The sequence below is a fragment of the Trachurus japonicus genome, chromosome 9, assembly GCF_045865225.1.
Source record: "Trachurus japonicus isolate A0001 chromosome 9, Traja_1.0".
Lineage (NCBI taxonomy): Eukaryota > Metazoa > Chordata > Actinopteri > Carangiformes > Carangidae > Trachurus > Trachurus japonicus.
In genome coordinates, this window is record NC_140915.1 from 30,163,798 (window position 1) to 30,179,377 (window position 15,580).

A 15,580-nucleotide genomic window follows, 5' to 3' on the forward strand; every position below is an offset into this window, starting at 1 on the left:
AGTAACTACGGACTTATAAGAAATTATTCGCATGGATAAGAATAATTTTTCAGTTACTGTACTGCATTAAAAGTGTTGTAGATAGTATTTTAAACATGCATTAATTACATTTAACCACAGACAAACACAGACTGTTTTATCTAACTTATTAGCAACCCCATTGTAAAAATGTGAAGAAAAACCATTGCACAGATATATAGTGGACATGTTTATCTGCACTGAAATCAGATAACATTAAGTGATTATCAGTATGGATTAGTTTTATTGATTTCATTTTGAAATCCCTGTAAATAGTTTGTAAAATGTCCTTTGTCTATTTTTTGTAGGACACCGATTAAAATCATTTGTTTATGGCAAAGTATCAACGTTTTTGCCTCTATACAAAAACAGGCTCTAAACTAACACACAAGAGACACCAATAGAGAACAGACTGTCTGGCTAACCTAACATGTTTATAGGTAATACACAGATACACCAGAGCCAGCATTGTCATAATTTGTCAAGCAAAGACAAAAGGCTAAGATTGGAAAAAAGTAGTGACTAACTGAGCAGAAATTAGAAAAACAAACATAGATGAAGGTCTTTAAAACATGCCGGTGCCATATGATTATTGAAAAATGTCGATGGAGGATCTGGAGCCATAGGGTGGCAAAGAATTTATAGGACAGGAAAAAGTCGTTCCTGCGATATGATGGTGTTATGAGTTCTTCTGTGAGATTTTGATAGTGACTGCCTTGACCTCTGTGTACTCCTGAAGAGCATATTCTCCCCTATAATAAAGAAAAACACTGATTATGCAATGAAAACATGCCACATTTGTGATAATGTTTCCTCACATTGAACAAGCAACATTTATCTATGTATAAAGTTGCAGAGATTACAGGCACTGATCTGTACGTTGCTGCTGCTGTTGCCTGAAAGACCATACTCACATTTCCCTCCCATTGCCGGACATCTTGAAGCCTCCAAATGGACACTGAGCACTCATGGCATTGTAGCAGTTCACCCTGGAAAAGAAGCAACACCTCATTACGTCATTGTTAATTTACCAAAGACAATCATGCATGCTGTTTTGTCAATGCATTGACAAAACAGTCTAATATGGACTAAAAGAGCGCTTCAGTTTTAAAAGATAAAGCGTAGAGGATGTGATCCATACCACACCATGCCAGCTTGCAGAGCAGAGGAGACTGTCAGGGCTTTGTCAATGTTGTTGGTAAACACTCCTGCAGCCAGGCCATAGTGTGTGGCATTGGCTCTCTGGATGACTTCGTGGATGCTACGGAAACACATGATCTGCTGCACTGGGCCGAAAATCTGAGAGTGTGAGAGCAGGGGTGATAACATGAGGAGGGGATTCAGAGTTTGGGGCTGAAATGTGGAGACAAAACTCTGTGTTTGTCATGTGCACAGTTGAGTAGCAGAGTACCTCTTCTTTGGCGATACGCATATCGTCCGTGACATTTGAGAAGACGGTGGGTTGGATGAAAAGTCCCTGCTGACCCCATGCAGACCCCCCACATTCCAGCGTGGCTCCCTCTCTCTTCCCGCTCTCAATCAGCTCCATTATCTTATCAAACTGCTTCTGGTCGATCTACACAAAACAGCAAGCAGTAAGTAGCTCGGGTTATTTTCTCTTTGTGTGTTTGGGTCACTTCGCTCCCTGACCTCTTAGACAACATCAGCTACCTAATAAAAGGGGGTCTTGTATACCTGTGGGCCCTGGTCCACACCTGGCAGCAGTGGGTTTCCCAGGACTTTGCATCTGGCTCTCTCAACGCTGCGATGGACAAACTCCTCATAGATTGGTTCCTCCACAAACACCCTGGATCCAGCCAGACAGCACTGGCCCTGGTTAAAGAACAGGCCACTGTGGGCCTGCTCCACGGCATACTCTACTGCAAGACAGACGTGTGCACATAGAAGTTTAAAACGCTGCTGCTAAACTTCTGACAGGAAGCAAGAAGTACACTCAAACTCATTCTCATTTGAGATTCAATAATTACCAGGGGCAAGTTTTGACTAGGCCGGGAGATAATTTGGATCTTTCCTGCTTTTTGCTCTTGTCAACAGTGCACAGAGTAATACAGTCTGTCACACATGCTGAAGGCACAAAATAAGTGCCCCATTTGAAAAGAAACTATTCATCAAATAACTGATGAAAAAAATAAATACTCACAGTCACAATCTGCAAAGACAATACTTGGATTTTTGCCACCAAGTTCTAGTGTAACTCTTTTCAGGTTGCTGTCACCTGCTGCCTTCTGGATAAGTTTTCCAACCTGTGAGTGAGATACACAGTCACAGCAAAAAGGAAAAAGGGACAAGAGAAGGGGAGAAATGATTTGTTCTTGATGTCAGTAGATACTAACAACAGTTGATCCAGTGAAGGCTATTTTGTCGATGTCCATGTGGTGGGAAATGGCACAGCCTGCTGTCTGACCATAACCTGGCACCACATTCACCACACCTGGAGGAAACCCAGCCTAGACCCAGAGACACAGAGAGAAACATATAATAAACTTAACTACACGTGCTCATCTATCACTGAGACATAATCCCAGAGCAGTCTTTCTTCTTTTACAGCCATGTAGGTCATGATTGGTGTCTGAATACAAGTTTATGGCTTTTGTCCACATATGTTCTTTGTTCCTACAGTATATCATAGTTGGGGGAAAACAGTAATAATCCAAGTACCTCTTTTATGAGTGCGGCCATGTGCAGGGCTGATAATGGGGTCTGTTCGGCAGGTTTGATGACTACAGTGTTCCCACAGCACAGAGCAGGAGCAATCTTCCATGCAAACATCATCAATGGGAAGTTCCACTGCAGGCCAAAATGATTAAAATTAGATTAAAAATAAAAGATTACTAAAAAGGTTCTAACTTCAAAAGTCACAATTGGGCATTAAGTCCCAGTTGGGTTCATTGCATTTAAGTGTCCTTTGGAAACACCTCCATTGTGTTATGCGACTGAAATTGCTGTTGAGCTCTCACAGTAATTATGACTAGCAATCTAAATATTTTTTATCTTATGCTCGCATTAACCACAGTCTTGATCCTTTTGAGTTTCTAAGGTTGAATAGGGTAAACATTTGCTTTGAAGGGGGCTATCTGTAAGTTTTCTCTGCTGCCGATGTTGGTGATGATTGTTGCTCGACAACAGCCTGAGCCACTATTAGGATCTCTGAGCAGAGCTGTATCTTCACTGCAGACTCGAGGCCAAAATGATTCATTATTGGAAAGTGACCAGAACTTGCAACATTTCCTCTAGACTGGTGAGAAAACAGCTGTTAACGCATTAACAACTGCTAATTGTAGCAATAGCAAAACTAAAAAGCACTTTTCACTGTTGTGTTTTTCTACTTACAGGAATGATCTGGCCGCAAACTCCAATGGGCTCGTGTCGTGTGTAAGTAAAGTACTCGCCATCTAAGAAAAAAAAAGTTTATTCATGATGGCTTTTAGTTTCTATGTCAAAAGATACTTGCCAAACATGGCAATATCTCTACTATATTTATTGATTATCCTATTGTGATTTTAAGTCATCAGGAGTCAGTTTTGAAAAGAGGGTGACTCACCTACTGGGATGGTTTTACCATGAATCTTGTCGGCCCAGCCACCATAATATCTCAAGGTTTTGATTGTGGCCATCAGATCTACAAAATATGCCATGAGAAACACTTTTCCAGAGTCCAGGGCCTCTAGGGTCTGCAAATATAAAAAAAGGCCATTGCTCGATTTTATTGAAGTTGATCTTTAACTTCAAATTCAAATTTTGGTAAACGATATTCAAACTGAGAATTTATTGTGTCTGCATGTGTGTAAGTTTCTCACCGCCAATAACAGCTGGTCTCTCTCCACTAAGTCGGCAAGTCTGTTAAGTAGATGACCTCGGTCTGAGGCGTCTATAGATCGCCATGGTGATCCCATCTGGAAGGCAGCGCGGGCACTCCTCACCGCCTTGTTCACATCTTCCTTTGAGGGGAAGAGAATATTGAGCAAGTGGTTACTAAAGTCAGTTTAAGTTTCATTGACCAATTGTCGTCTCAAACCACAATGAAATCACACACTGTATACGAGACCCTCTGTGCTCAGACCATGGACTTAGATAGGGTTGGGGTGGGGATCCCTCTTGCATAACATGTAAAAATGTTTAAGAGGTAAAGAGACCATCTAATGTACTAGCGATGTATAATATACTCACTGCATCAGCCTCCTCCACTTCACACAGCAGCTCTCCCGTGGCAGGATTATATACAGGAATCTTTCTGCCGCTGCATGACTCATGCCACTCGTTATTGATGAACAACTGAGATACCAGAGGAGAAGAAGAGAGAAATCATACACACAGAAACAGATTCCTTCATGTAAATGTTTTTCTTCAAGTGGTATCTCCGCTGTTTGTTGTCTCAAAGCAGATCAAAGACAGTCCTGAAACTAATAACAGGCTCCCTGGATTTAGTGAGCTTCATTTTGCCTGCTCTGATATTTTTATGAGTTGCATCTGTGTGCTGCTTTTTCAGGCAATTGCCTTCATCAGTACCAACTGATAAATGGGCTGTAAATATTTTACCATATTCATCTCATGAAAAACCACATTTCCATTTCCCTTTTGTTTCAAACAGACACAGCTTATTTTTCATGTCCATTTCAGACTCAGACCATAAATATTAAATTACCACATCACTAGTACACAATAAAATATTAAAGGGTTAACTGAACCAATTATCAACAAGTTGAATTATCCAAATTCAGACCAGATGACAAGACTCACACAGTTAGAAAACTGACCACTGAGACACATGGGAGAAGTTAGGATACCAATAAAAGGAAAATATCAAAACCTACACTTTTTAACAACACATTAGATTTGTAATTAAAACTTGACTGCCTTATATAAAACACCTACAAAGATTTCTCTGCAAGAGAGTTTTCTGCACGGTGTCATATGAATAACTGAGAACGCCAGACCTTCTGTGATTGATTAACATTTTCCAATAAAGTCCATAAATCCCAAGTGTCCTATTGATAAACTCTATGGACCTCTGATTTTTTTTATTGTGAGCTAAATTGTCCTCCAGGAACAAAGAAATATGAACCACACTGAAGCTTGGATCATCTCTCACATTCTGCTCACTCTTTGACCCTTGATGTCTGGGTACAGCTTACCTTAGTATATTGAATTGTGGGGTCTGGGACTGGCATGGGCAGGGCCCCCGGCTCAGCTTCATCTTCATGCTGTGATTTGTGGTTCTGGTTTGGACCCCGGTGGTTGCATCCAGTACCAGAGTGCTGCTGGTGGTTGTCAGGCTCAGAATTCATATTTGTATGTTTTCCCTCTGAAAGAGACACAAATGTAAGCCAGTGCTTGTGTGTTTACCCATATACTGTAGTGCATGTGTGTGTGACCTCTTGATTGTTAAAGTTAATATTTGGATCACTGAGTGAGAATAGTTTCTTTCGTGTTTTGTCATAACCCTGTGCATGAGATGCCATCCCAACCCAGTGGAGTAACAGAAACTCTGCCAAATGAGCTACTGGCATTGTCAGCAGGGTAACACCATGGGGTCAAGGGTTATGACTGGCACCGTAAAGTTGGGCTGGCTCTGAGCAATGGACTGGGCTGACCTCATTTGGACAGAGAAGATCAGAGGAGCAGGATGCAGGCCGCAGCAAAACACAACCAGAGGTGTGCCTCATCACATTTGTTGAGAAAACCCAGACTTTGATCATAAAATGGCCTCATTTGAGAAACAATGAAGGTTTGCTTTGTGCAAGGGATTATTAATAATGCTCCAGCTTACAGACATAGATAGACTCAGCTATATCCCTGCACACAAAACAACACAACAAAATACTCCATAGTCTCTCCAGTTGACAAAATAAGCACTTTAAAAAAAAAATCTGATTAATCATTTCAGTCCATTTTCAAGCAATTATGCCAAACCATCTTGTTTTCCAACTGCTAAAAACTGAATGTATTCTTTGTTACTTTGTTTTTAAATTGATCTTGAATTAAATCTTTACTGTAGCCTATATATTATATTTATGTGGTTATCTTTTCATTATCCACTGAAAATCGGAAAAATCAAGCATTAAAAAAATTACTTTTAAGCTTAGAATGAGTCTTATTCACAATCTTCTGACATTATAGACAAACAAGCTAATAAGTTCATAATCGTCAGATCACTTTGGAAGAAAAGGAAATCTTAAATTGGACACAAATGATAAAAAAAAAGAAAAAAAAAAGAACCTGTTGGACTGGATATGAAAACTGCTTTAGAGTAATTAGCACAGACAGAGTAGACCGTTATGAAACACCAAATATTTTAAGAATGTAAAGCTTTACCTTGCAGGAGTGTGAAAAGTGTTTGTTACCTGTGGGTGATGCTGACGAGCTGCCTCCAGCCTGGTGGACTCCTACTCCGTTCACCGGCATGTCGCCGCTTCTCTCCGCTTCCTCTCCGCCACCGTCAGCCAGCCGGTCAGAGACCTGCCGAGCAGCTTTATATACCTGCAGCTGTCGGCGCTAGAAAGCAGGAAACAGCAGCATCACGCACCGCCGGGAGTTTCTCTCTGCTCCTCCGAGGGTCTCCCCTGCACGCGCGGACCACCGCACTCAAGCAGTCCCAGTTACCCCACGTGCCCTCGCGAGACAGGCGCGCGCACCCCTCATTTGATGTGACCGTGACACTAGGTGGTAAGACGAAGTTTTTGAATATTGATGTGTAACATGCAGGCATAAAACATATCTTAAAATTTAACTAGGCCCACGGTACAGTGATGAGGAAGGCTACTTTGACAAGGCAACCTACAGTAGGCTATGTCGCATTTTTACAACAAAAAACAAAACTTTGACTGCAACAGCTTCATGGTTAACTTTTAGAAAAACAACCACAGCTGTGGTAAGCTACAATCAGGTTAAACTTTTAAAATTAGCACATACATCTTCACCAGTGTGAATGCTGCTTCTACATTGTTGAAGTCCTAGTAGCCTAACAAAAAAAGTAATAACACATTAACAAAAAAAACAGCAATAACAATTACAGAGGTTGTGTATATTAGATACTTTCGAGACTTAAAAGTCAAAAGCATTTGAGTCCTTTGTGCTTTGATCTATTGTAAAGTAAACTTACACCTTTAAAACTACAAACTTTTTATGTTGCAAACAGAGGCAACCACAAGCTGTGTTCAGTCAAGTGATGGCTACTTGTTGTATTATTTCTGTTGTCTGTGAATCAGTTCAGCCCAACTGCCTGGATAGGCCCATCTACAAGGCAGCCAACATAATTGGGAAGATGTTTGCTTTGATAAGAGGCCTCCTGCTGCTTCACTGTCTCCCAGGAACAATGTGATCACATAACTTTGTCTGATGCGCCTATTTTCATCTAGAAATACACATTTGAGAAATATCTCCCAGGACAACACAACCTCTGTAATTAACCCTTGTTAAACAATGAAAAGATCAGCAGAATTGCTTTTAGGGAGTGTTGCAAAAACACAGTGGAAACCATCCTCCCATAATAATGTATGCAGCTCTGTTTTGTTATGCAGTTTCCTTGAAGTTTGTGTTGTGTAGGCAAAGTCCAACTGAACAGTTTTGCGCAAATACTATGTACTTGATATTTAACATTGTTTCATACCAATATCACTGTCTGAGTAGAGGTAACAGTCTGTGTAATACAACCACATGCTGAGCACATACACATGGTAATTTGAGTCATGTTTGAGCAATAGGTCAGTAAACTTGCTCTTATAAGCATCAGAATCTCCTTGTAGACACAGTCTGGCTCCACAGAGTCAGTGTGTCTCGGCTCTGTCTGCCACAGTTAATGACAAGACCGGACCGCCCCGGCCTGGAGAGAACTTGGACCAATGGGTCAAAGGAGCTGTCGCTCGGCCTGACAGCACTGGGTGTCCCACAGTTGAGCCTGAGCTAAATTGACGGTTCGATGGAGAGTGAGAAAGGAAGGAGAATGAAAGGAATGAAAGATGGAGAGTGAGAGACAGTGAGAGAACTGGGGAGGAGGATGTGATGCAGGCATTGAGGGAAAATGAGGGATGAGGACACAGGAGAAAAGGTGGGAAAACAAGAATGAAGAAAAATGAGAAACAGAGGGCTTTGATACTGTAATCAGTTAGAGGCCACAAGGTAAATATTCTGAATGGTTGCTTCAGTGACAGAGAAGCAGACCTGGCAGTGTGATGGCACAAATGTTCACAAGCTATTTACATCACTTACAAATATCAATCTTTATAGTTTTTTGCCTTTGTAGACAACACTCGAACTTCATGCCTACTATTAGATATTTGTGTAAGTGCAACTTAACATAACTACAAGATGAAACCTGTGGATTGAGCTTTTATTTTTTAAACTATAGTTTAAGAGGTTGTGTTGTGTTGTGAAACACTGTGAGGTGTCTGTGTTGTTTTGTCTACACTTCCTGACGGGTGGAGGCTGTGATGGTATGTATACATATTGTGTATTTTATGTATACATATTATACATTACTACAGTGACTAAGAAGATTTGCAGCCTGAAAGCATGACCTCAGTCCAACAGCAGGGACATGAAGTCAAAGCTAACAGATGGAGAGCATCCCCTTGTGACACAATATGGACATTACACTGTTCTTGAAACAGTGCTGTGGTCTGTGACCCAATGATGGAGGAACCACTCAGATCCTTGATTTACTGATATCACAGGGTTAAAAGTTTTATAGAAGTAAGAGTTCAGAAAGTTCAATATTCAAAACCTCACTTACATAAAAGTACACATATATACAGAACCAGTCCAAAAGTTTGGCCAATGGTTTTTCTTTATTTTTATTACTTTCTACATCGTAGATTCATACTGAAGACATCAAAATTATGAAGGAACACATATGGAATTATGTAGTAAACACAAAAGTGTTAGTTAATACAAAAGTGTTATCTGTCACCTGACCTAAACCCAATTGAGATGGTTTAGGATGAGTTGGACTGCAGAGTGAAGGCAAAACAGCCAACAGGAGCTCAGCACCTCTGGAAACTCCTTCAAGACTGTTGGAAAACCATTCCCGGTGACGACCTCATAAAACTGATGAGAGAAGGTCAAGAGTGTGCAAAAAGCTGCCATGCAAAATGTGGCCACTTCGAAAAATCTAAAATCTAACATATCCTGCTTTGTTGAACACTTTTTTGTTTGCTACATAATTACATGTGTTCTTTCATAGTTTTGATGTCTTCAGTATGAATACTGTACAATGTAGAAAGTAATACAAAGGAAGAAAAACCATTGAATGAGAAGGTGTGTCCAAACATTTGACTGGTATACTGTATGCATATAGCCAGCAACATTTTGTGTCAAAACTGTCAGAAATGAGATTTAAACCAAGTATTAATTGCTCTTTCATGGCAATTTAGTCAAACAACAATGACCTCATGTAATTTCCATTGAAAAAAAACACACACACACACACAAGTAAATTTACAAGCCTTAAATACACAAAGATTTACTTCAGAACCCAATCAATCAGTAATTGGCTCTTGTATATTTGCAGGATGCTCACAGGCAGTATTTTTATTTTTTTTTACTTTTTCCATCCTTGTATGTTTTATTCAACATCTAAGCCCTTTAAAATACATTTTTAAACATATGTACTGCAACAACCGCCTCCTGCTTCGTTAGGGCCTGCAGGAGCAGGAGGGGAGGGGCCCATGTTGTGAATGGTTCCGGTCTGCAGGCAAATGGGCCGATACGGTCACTGGCTGTCCGGACTCTTCCTAAACCCTGAGCCAAGATTCTCGCCATGTGTGCCTTCCTATTGTGAGCGGGCAGCAGCTCCCTCTGCAGGGGGCCCAGCAGCTGCTGAAAGGGACGTCCCGGACTGTCAGCTACTCTCACTACGGTCCTCAGGTTCAGACCTCAAAGTTGTGCCTGCTGAGGGATTCTGTCTCTGCTCTACTCTTTGCATCATCTGAGTCAGGCTCTCAGACTTTATTTTATTTTATTTGTTTTACACCGGAGTTACAGAGGGCACTGTATGGTGAGTTCTCCATATTTCCTTCTTAGATATTTGTTTATTTTATGTTGTTTTGTCAGGTTTTGTTTTCATTTTGAGAAAATATATCTTCAATATTCTATGATCTATATTTTAAAGACTGGTCACAGTTATTTGACAGAGACTAATTTCAAAGTGATCAAATTTTCATCTTCACTCTCTCTGTCTCAGTATTTTTGCAGTTTACTGGGCAAGATGAGACTGATGTTTGGGACTCTGCCCACCAAGGAGAGCCCTTGTGCTTCCTTATCTGGTGTCACTGTTGGTCTGTGTCTTCTCACCCTCCTCCTGATGGCCCTCAGGGGCCGAAAAAGCTACCACCACACCTCCCAACTTGACCAGACAAAATATCCCCCTCCTCCTGGCCCTACACCGTGGCCCCTTGTTGGCAATCTGCTACAGATGGGGGACCAGATTCATCTTTCACTAACCCACTTGAGGCTCCAGTATGGTGATGTTTTCAAGGTATATATAATAAAGTGTAGATAGTATTTGTGACAGGAGTAGTTTAATGAGTAGTTTGTTCATTCCTTCACAACAGATGCACCTGGGTTCTTTGACTGTGGTGGTCCTGAGTGGATATAACACCATCAGACAGGCGCTGGTTCGGCAGGGAGAAGCTTTTGCTGGGCGACCTGACCTTTTCACCTTTTCTGCTGTGGCCAACGGGAATAGTATGACCTTCAGTGAAAAGTATGGACCGGCCTGGATGCTCCACAAGAAACTGTGTAAGAATGCCCTCAGGTCTTTCTCCCAGGCTGAGCCCAGAGGGTCTGGAGCCACCTGCCTGCTGGAGGAGCAAGTCTGTGCTGAGGCCGCTGAGATGGTGCAGGTGATTCAGCAGCAGGCTGCTGCTCAAGGGGAAATGAGCCAAGATGTGACGGGTATAGATCCAGTGGTGCCCTTGGTTACCTCAGTGGCAAATGTTGTGTGTGCCCTCTGTTTTGGGAAAAGGTATGACTATAATGATAAGGAGTTTCTCACTATTGTCCAAATTAACAACGAGGTGCTGAGGATCTTTGCAGCCGGGAACCTGGCAGATTTTTTCCCTATGTTTCGCTACTTTCCAAGCCCATCTCTGAGGAAGATGGTCCAGCACATTCACAGGATGAATGGATTCATGGAGAGGAGCATCGAGGAACACATCAACACCTTTGATAAGGTATGGAGGCCAGTAGATACACGTGTAGATGAGAGGATGATGCTATTGTTAAAGTAGTAGAAAAATACAAAAGGAAATGTGCAACTAGGGATGAAAATTGAGTGAATTGTTCTTTTGCATTATGGCACATGACTGTATTTGCGATACAAAATTTGCTTGCCAGGAACTTCTGACCAAGTACATTATGTATACATGCTATTTTGATATATTAAAGTCAAAGTATCACTTTATGTTTTTTATTTTGGTGTTAATATTGCACTATTGTTTGCCACCTGTAAAGGTAATGATATGGGCAAAGCACAATGTAAGGGTTGAACTTGTGACACACAGGAGGTTCTAGATATTTCAAAGAAATGAAAAAAAAAAAGTTTTATGTCTACCAAGACCTGTATGCCATAAGCTTGAGTACAGCATAACAACAACTTATTATAATGACTTACTGATAACTGCTTTGATGTTTATTATCCTGAGATCAGCTAAACCATTGCTACAGTGACCACAAAATACAGACACAATATTTTCAGAAATGCTGTGTTGTGGATGGCGTGTCTGTAAGTGTTGTTTTCCTTTTTACAGTATGTCTGTCTCACTAATTTGCTGTCCACTGTTTAATCTGACATTGCACTCATGCAGTAGTAGCTGTGAGTGCAACTGCAGCCAAAAAAATAACAAACAAGTTCCCTGGGAGGGACCTTTGTTCTTGTGCAGAGTGGCTAAAATGTTCGCACGCACTCTAATTAGGAATTAGCAACCCACTCGAAGACACGCGTCGTACCGTAACTGATTACTGTCTCTGCCCTAATTATTGCTTTTAAAATAAATTTGAACCTATTTCTGAACAATCATAAATCACCCTACTGTTAATAAAGATAGTGTGATGCTTTAATAGGTTAAGAAAGACAGGACCACAGTCAAGTGTTACATTTCCTGTCATGTTGTCTGTATGTGTTTGTGTGATTGCAGAACTGCATCCGGGACATTACAGATGCTCTGATTGCACTTTGCGAAGACAGGGAAGAAAACAAGGACACGTCTGTGCTCTCCAACTTCCAGATCATTCACACTGTCATAGACATCTTTGGAGCAGGTTAGAGTCACTGGAGATCAGTGCTGTCTTACTTATCTTATCATTGACAATAGATGATGCTGGTAATGGCTTTTAACTGACCATATTAATGAAGGTGATGAATCTCTTTTCACTGCAGTTCTGATGTTTGTTTTTTTCCTCAAGGATTTGATACCATCACAGCCGGTTTGCAGTGGAGCCTGCTGTACCTTATCAAGTTTCCTCACATCCAGGACAGAGTACACCAGGAGATAGGTCCTGTCTTATGTTTTGATTTGACAAATTTCTGCCCTTCAATATTACACAAAATGTGCCTTTTTTATTTATATACCAAGCTAAACTTTTATCAGAGAGACTGCCGCAAGGAACTGTGGTCAATTCATTGCCCACAGAGCATTACTGCACCACAGGAGAAAGAATTCATGCTATGCTGAACAGCGAGAGCCTGTCCAGGCTCAGATCTCATGAATGACTCATAGTTCAGAAATAGCAGATTGCTCGTTAATGATTTACACATCACTGATGAGAAAAGACTGGGCTGGTGGTTTGTTACTGATACAACAAAACTACTAACTTCAGAGAAGAGGGTGTTTCTTCACATGCAGCAGATCTAAATATCTGAGATATGACTCTAGGGCCAGACTTATCATCAAAAACAATTCAGAGTAAGAAGATGTTTTACAAGGACACAAGCATGTCTCTTTGTAACAGATTTATCACCATCACGGGAGTAACTAGACACATAGGATGTCTGTTAAGATGTATCAGTATTTCACATAATAAAGACCCAACAACAGCCAACTAGAGTGCCCTCCCGAGCAGACAGAATCTGACAGCCACGAAAGAAACTCACAAAAGATCAGTCCAATTTGCTGATGCCAGAGCTACTTTTGAAGTGGGCTGACAGAACTGGTGCTGCTTGTTCGGAGGCACGTTGCATTTTCACAGAGAAAGAGACAGAGAGAGGGGGAGAGAGGGAGGGAGGGAGACACCAAGAAAAGGCAGGATGAATCAGAAAGAGAGGGAGGCACAAACAGCCAACCAGAAAAAGGTTAGAGAGTTGTTCCAGTCCGACACAAAGGCAGTAACACGCAAGGCATTGAACGCACATTGTCCTTCACATACTGACATACTGAATTAAACATAGATTTTTGTGCTCATAGATAGTTAATTGACTGAGAAATGTATAATCTATTGTTTACAGCAAATTCACATCTTTACCGGAAACTTTATGAGTGTACTTTATGTCATTTTGATTATCTGTAAAGTGTGTGTTCAGGAAATGTTACAAACCCATCTCAGCCCTTCTTCCCCCAATGAACTAGCCTACTGTAGTTGCAGCTGAATTCACTGACAGGAAACATTTGAGTTGTTTCAAAGTCTAAATGAAAGCATGTAGTTTTAGTGGTTATATGAGAACCCCTTTAGTCTGAAGTAATTGGAGACCTCGGCTTTAAACTCTTACTTAACCTGCATCCCAACAGAGGGGCTAAAACACCATCATTGTGTCTAGGTTTTATTGTGTTATTGACAGCTCCTCAAAGTTTCATGAATTATCAGCCGTCACCTCTCTTTTTGGTCCCTCAACAGACCCTCAAGGTCTGCAAGTTGTGATAACACCTCAGACTTAGTTCTGTATTCATATCTGATGGGTCAAGTGTGTTTTTCCCCCTCTTGCAGATGACCACATCGGCTCAGCCAGACTGCCCAGGTTTTCAGATAAGCCCAAGATGCCATTCACGGAGGCATTCATCTATGAAGTGTTTCGTCATGCTTCCTACGTCCCTTTCACTATACCTCACTGGTAAGACAAAATGTTTATATACAGCGAACTTCAGATTGTGTGATTGTTGTTGATACAATTCTCTCATTTCCTCTCTTTTAGTACAACAAGAAATACCACCCTGAATGGATATTTCATTCCCAAAGACACCTGTGTCTTCATTAACCAGTATCAAGTCAATCATGACACGTGGGTAGCCACCGGCAATCATTGTTTTATTATGACTTTGAATTTGACTTATCAGTACTATGAGTGATATATGCTGATCTCTTTCAGCTCACAAGAATAGTTTTTCTTAATCTACTGCTTTAATGATTATTGTGTTTCTCACAATGTCTCAGTGACCTTTGGGGTGACCCGGACACATTTCGCCCTGGACGCTTCCTGAGTCCATCAGGACTCCTCAACAAGGAGCTGACGGAGAAGGTTCTCATCTTTGGCATGGGGAAGAGACGCTGCCTCGGTGATGGTTTCGCACGCTTGGAGATGTTTGTCTTCCTCACTACGCTGCTCCATGGGCTGCGGATTAAAAATGTTCCAGGACAGGAGCTGGATCTCAGCACTGATTTTGGACTGACGATGAAACCACGTCCATACAGGATCACCATCTCCTCGAGGTTTTAGATTCTCAAAAAACTCTAATGATTTTCTGTGTTGATGTTTTGGAATATTACAATACAAATACTAATTATTATGTTCTTTAGCCATCGTCTTTGTCTAACCTTCCTACAGCACCTGTCATTACACTTAACATTGACTGGAGTTTGTGTTTTGGCAAATGGGGCTAAAACCAAACATGCACATATGAACAACAAAAGGGAAATATACTGTATGTATAAATGTGTTTATAAGATATAAAAAAAATAGATAGAAAGAGAATTGAATATGGACTAACTATTGAGCACCTTATTTTCTGGATAAAGGTAATTCAATGTACTTCTGTGGCTGTACTTTGAAAGCATCCCTCTGTCTTCTTGTCCCACTACACTAAAAATGAAACTATAGCTTGAAAACGACCCCTCATTAAAAGTCTTTATCGTAAGTTATTAGTTACCGTTAAACACTGAGGGAGGGAGCGAGAGGGTGTTTCAGATTGGTGATCAGTGCTTCAGGCCTCAAACTGTGTTCATGCAGGGTTCATGCTCACTCTCGTTGGTCCTCGTCTCCCCTTCTGTGTTTCAACTTTACTCCTATCCCCTTCTCATCTCTGAGATCCCTTTCATCTTCTCATCCCCCTCATGTCCTCATCTTCTTCCTGTCTTTATCCCGCTGCCCTGGCTCCTCCTCCTCTTTTACTTGAGCTTCAGGGCAAACACTGCTGAGCTAACTCATCTGTCCCATCTCTCCAGTGGCTCTCAGAGGAATGACGCAAAAGTATATATTAAGACATTTTGAACCTCCTCCTCGTCTCCCATCGGTACTGTGACCTCCCACACACTCAGATTAGATACAGTTCCAGACATTTATGAGAGAAGTAAAGAGGACGGTGAAGTGTGAAATCAGGCAGCTCTATTTTCACAAGCT

General features: G+C 41.2%; 2 protein-coding genes across 2 annotated transcripts; one reads left to right on the forward strand and one right to left on the reverse strand.

Moving 5' to 3' along the window:
- Positions 1 to 51: 51 nt before the first annotated feature.
- On the reverse strand, positions 52 to 6,611 carry LOC146981770 (aldehyde dehydrogenase 1A1-like). Its single transcript, XM_085787300.1, has 14 exons — positions 6,381 to 6,611; positions 5,172 to 5,341; positions 4,207 to 4,311; positions 3,837 to 3,977; positions 3,581 to 3,710; positions 3,370 to 3,431; positions 2,698 to 2,826; positions 2,373 to 2,486; positions 2,180 to 2,282; positions 1,714 to 1,898; positions 1,430 to 1,594; positions 1,160 to 1,317; positions 933 to 1,007; positions 52 to 770 (listed from the first exon to the last, which is right to left on the reverse strand). Exons 1-14 carry the CDS (start codon positions 6,439 to 6,441, stop codon positions 698 to 700), a joined length of 1,671 nt encoding a protein of 556 aa, XP_085643426.1. The 5' UTR covers positions 6,442 to 6,611; the 3' UTR covers positions 52 to 697.
- A 3,610-nt stretch (positions 6,612 to 10,221) lies between these two features.
- On the forward strand, positions 10,222 to 14,779 carry cyp1d1 (cytochrome P450, family 1, subfamily D, polypeptide 1). The gene is made up of 7 exons (XM_085787302.1): positions 10,222 to 10,510; positions 10,587 to 11,207; positions 12,171 to 12,294; positions 12,439 to 12,528; positions 13,954 to 14,077; positions 14,159 to 14,245; positions 14,398 to 14,779. The coding sequence occupies exons 1-7, from the start codon at positions 10,241 to 10,243 to the stop codon at positions 14,678 to 14,680; spliced, it is 1,599 nt and encodes a 532-aa protein (XP_085643428.1). The 5' UTR covers positions 10,222 to 10,240; the 3' UTR covers positions 14,681 to 14,779.
- The last annotated feature ends 801 nt before the right edge of the window (positions 14,780 to 15,580 follow it).

Coding starts and splice junctions, on each gene's coding strand:
- LOC146981770 (XM_085787300.1), bottom strand. CDS start 6,441: ATGCCGGTGAACGGAGTAGGAGTCCACCAGGCTGGAGGCAGCTCGTCA. Junction 4,312..5,171: donor CCACAATTCAATATACTAAG/GTAAGCTGTACC, acceptor CTGGTATCTCAG/TTGTTCATCAATAACGAGTG. Junction 1,318..1,429: donor TGCGTATCGCCAAAGAAGAG/GTACTCTGCTAC, acceptor TCACACTCTCAG/ATTTTCGGCCCAGTGCAGCA.
- cyp1d1 (XM_085787302.1), top strand. CDS start 10,241: ATGAGACTGATGTTTGGGACTCTGCCCACCAAGGAGAGCCCTTGTGCT. Junction 10,511..10,586: donor AGTATGGTGATGTTTTCAAG/GTATATATAATA, acceptor CCTTCACAACAG/ATGCACCTGGGTTCTTTGAC. Junction 12,295..12,438: donor CATAGACATCTTTGGAGCAG/GTTAGAGTCACT, acceptor TTTTTCCTCAAG/GATTTGATACCATCACAGCC.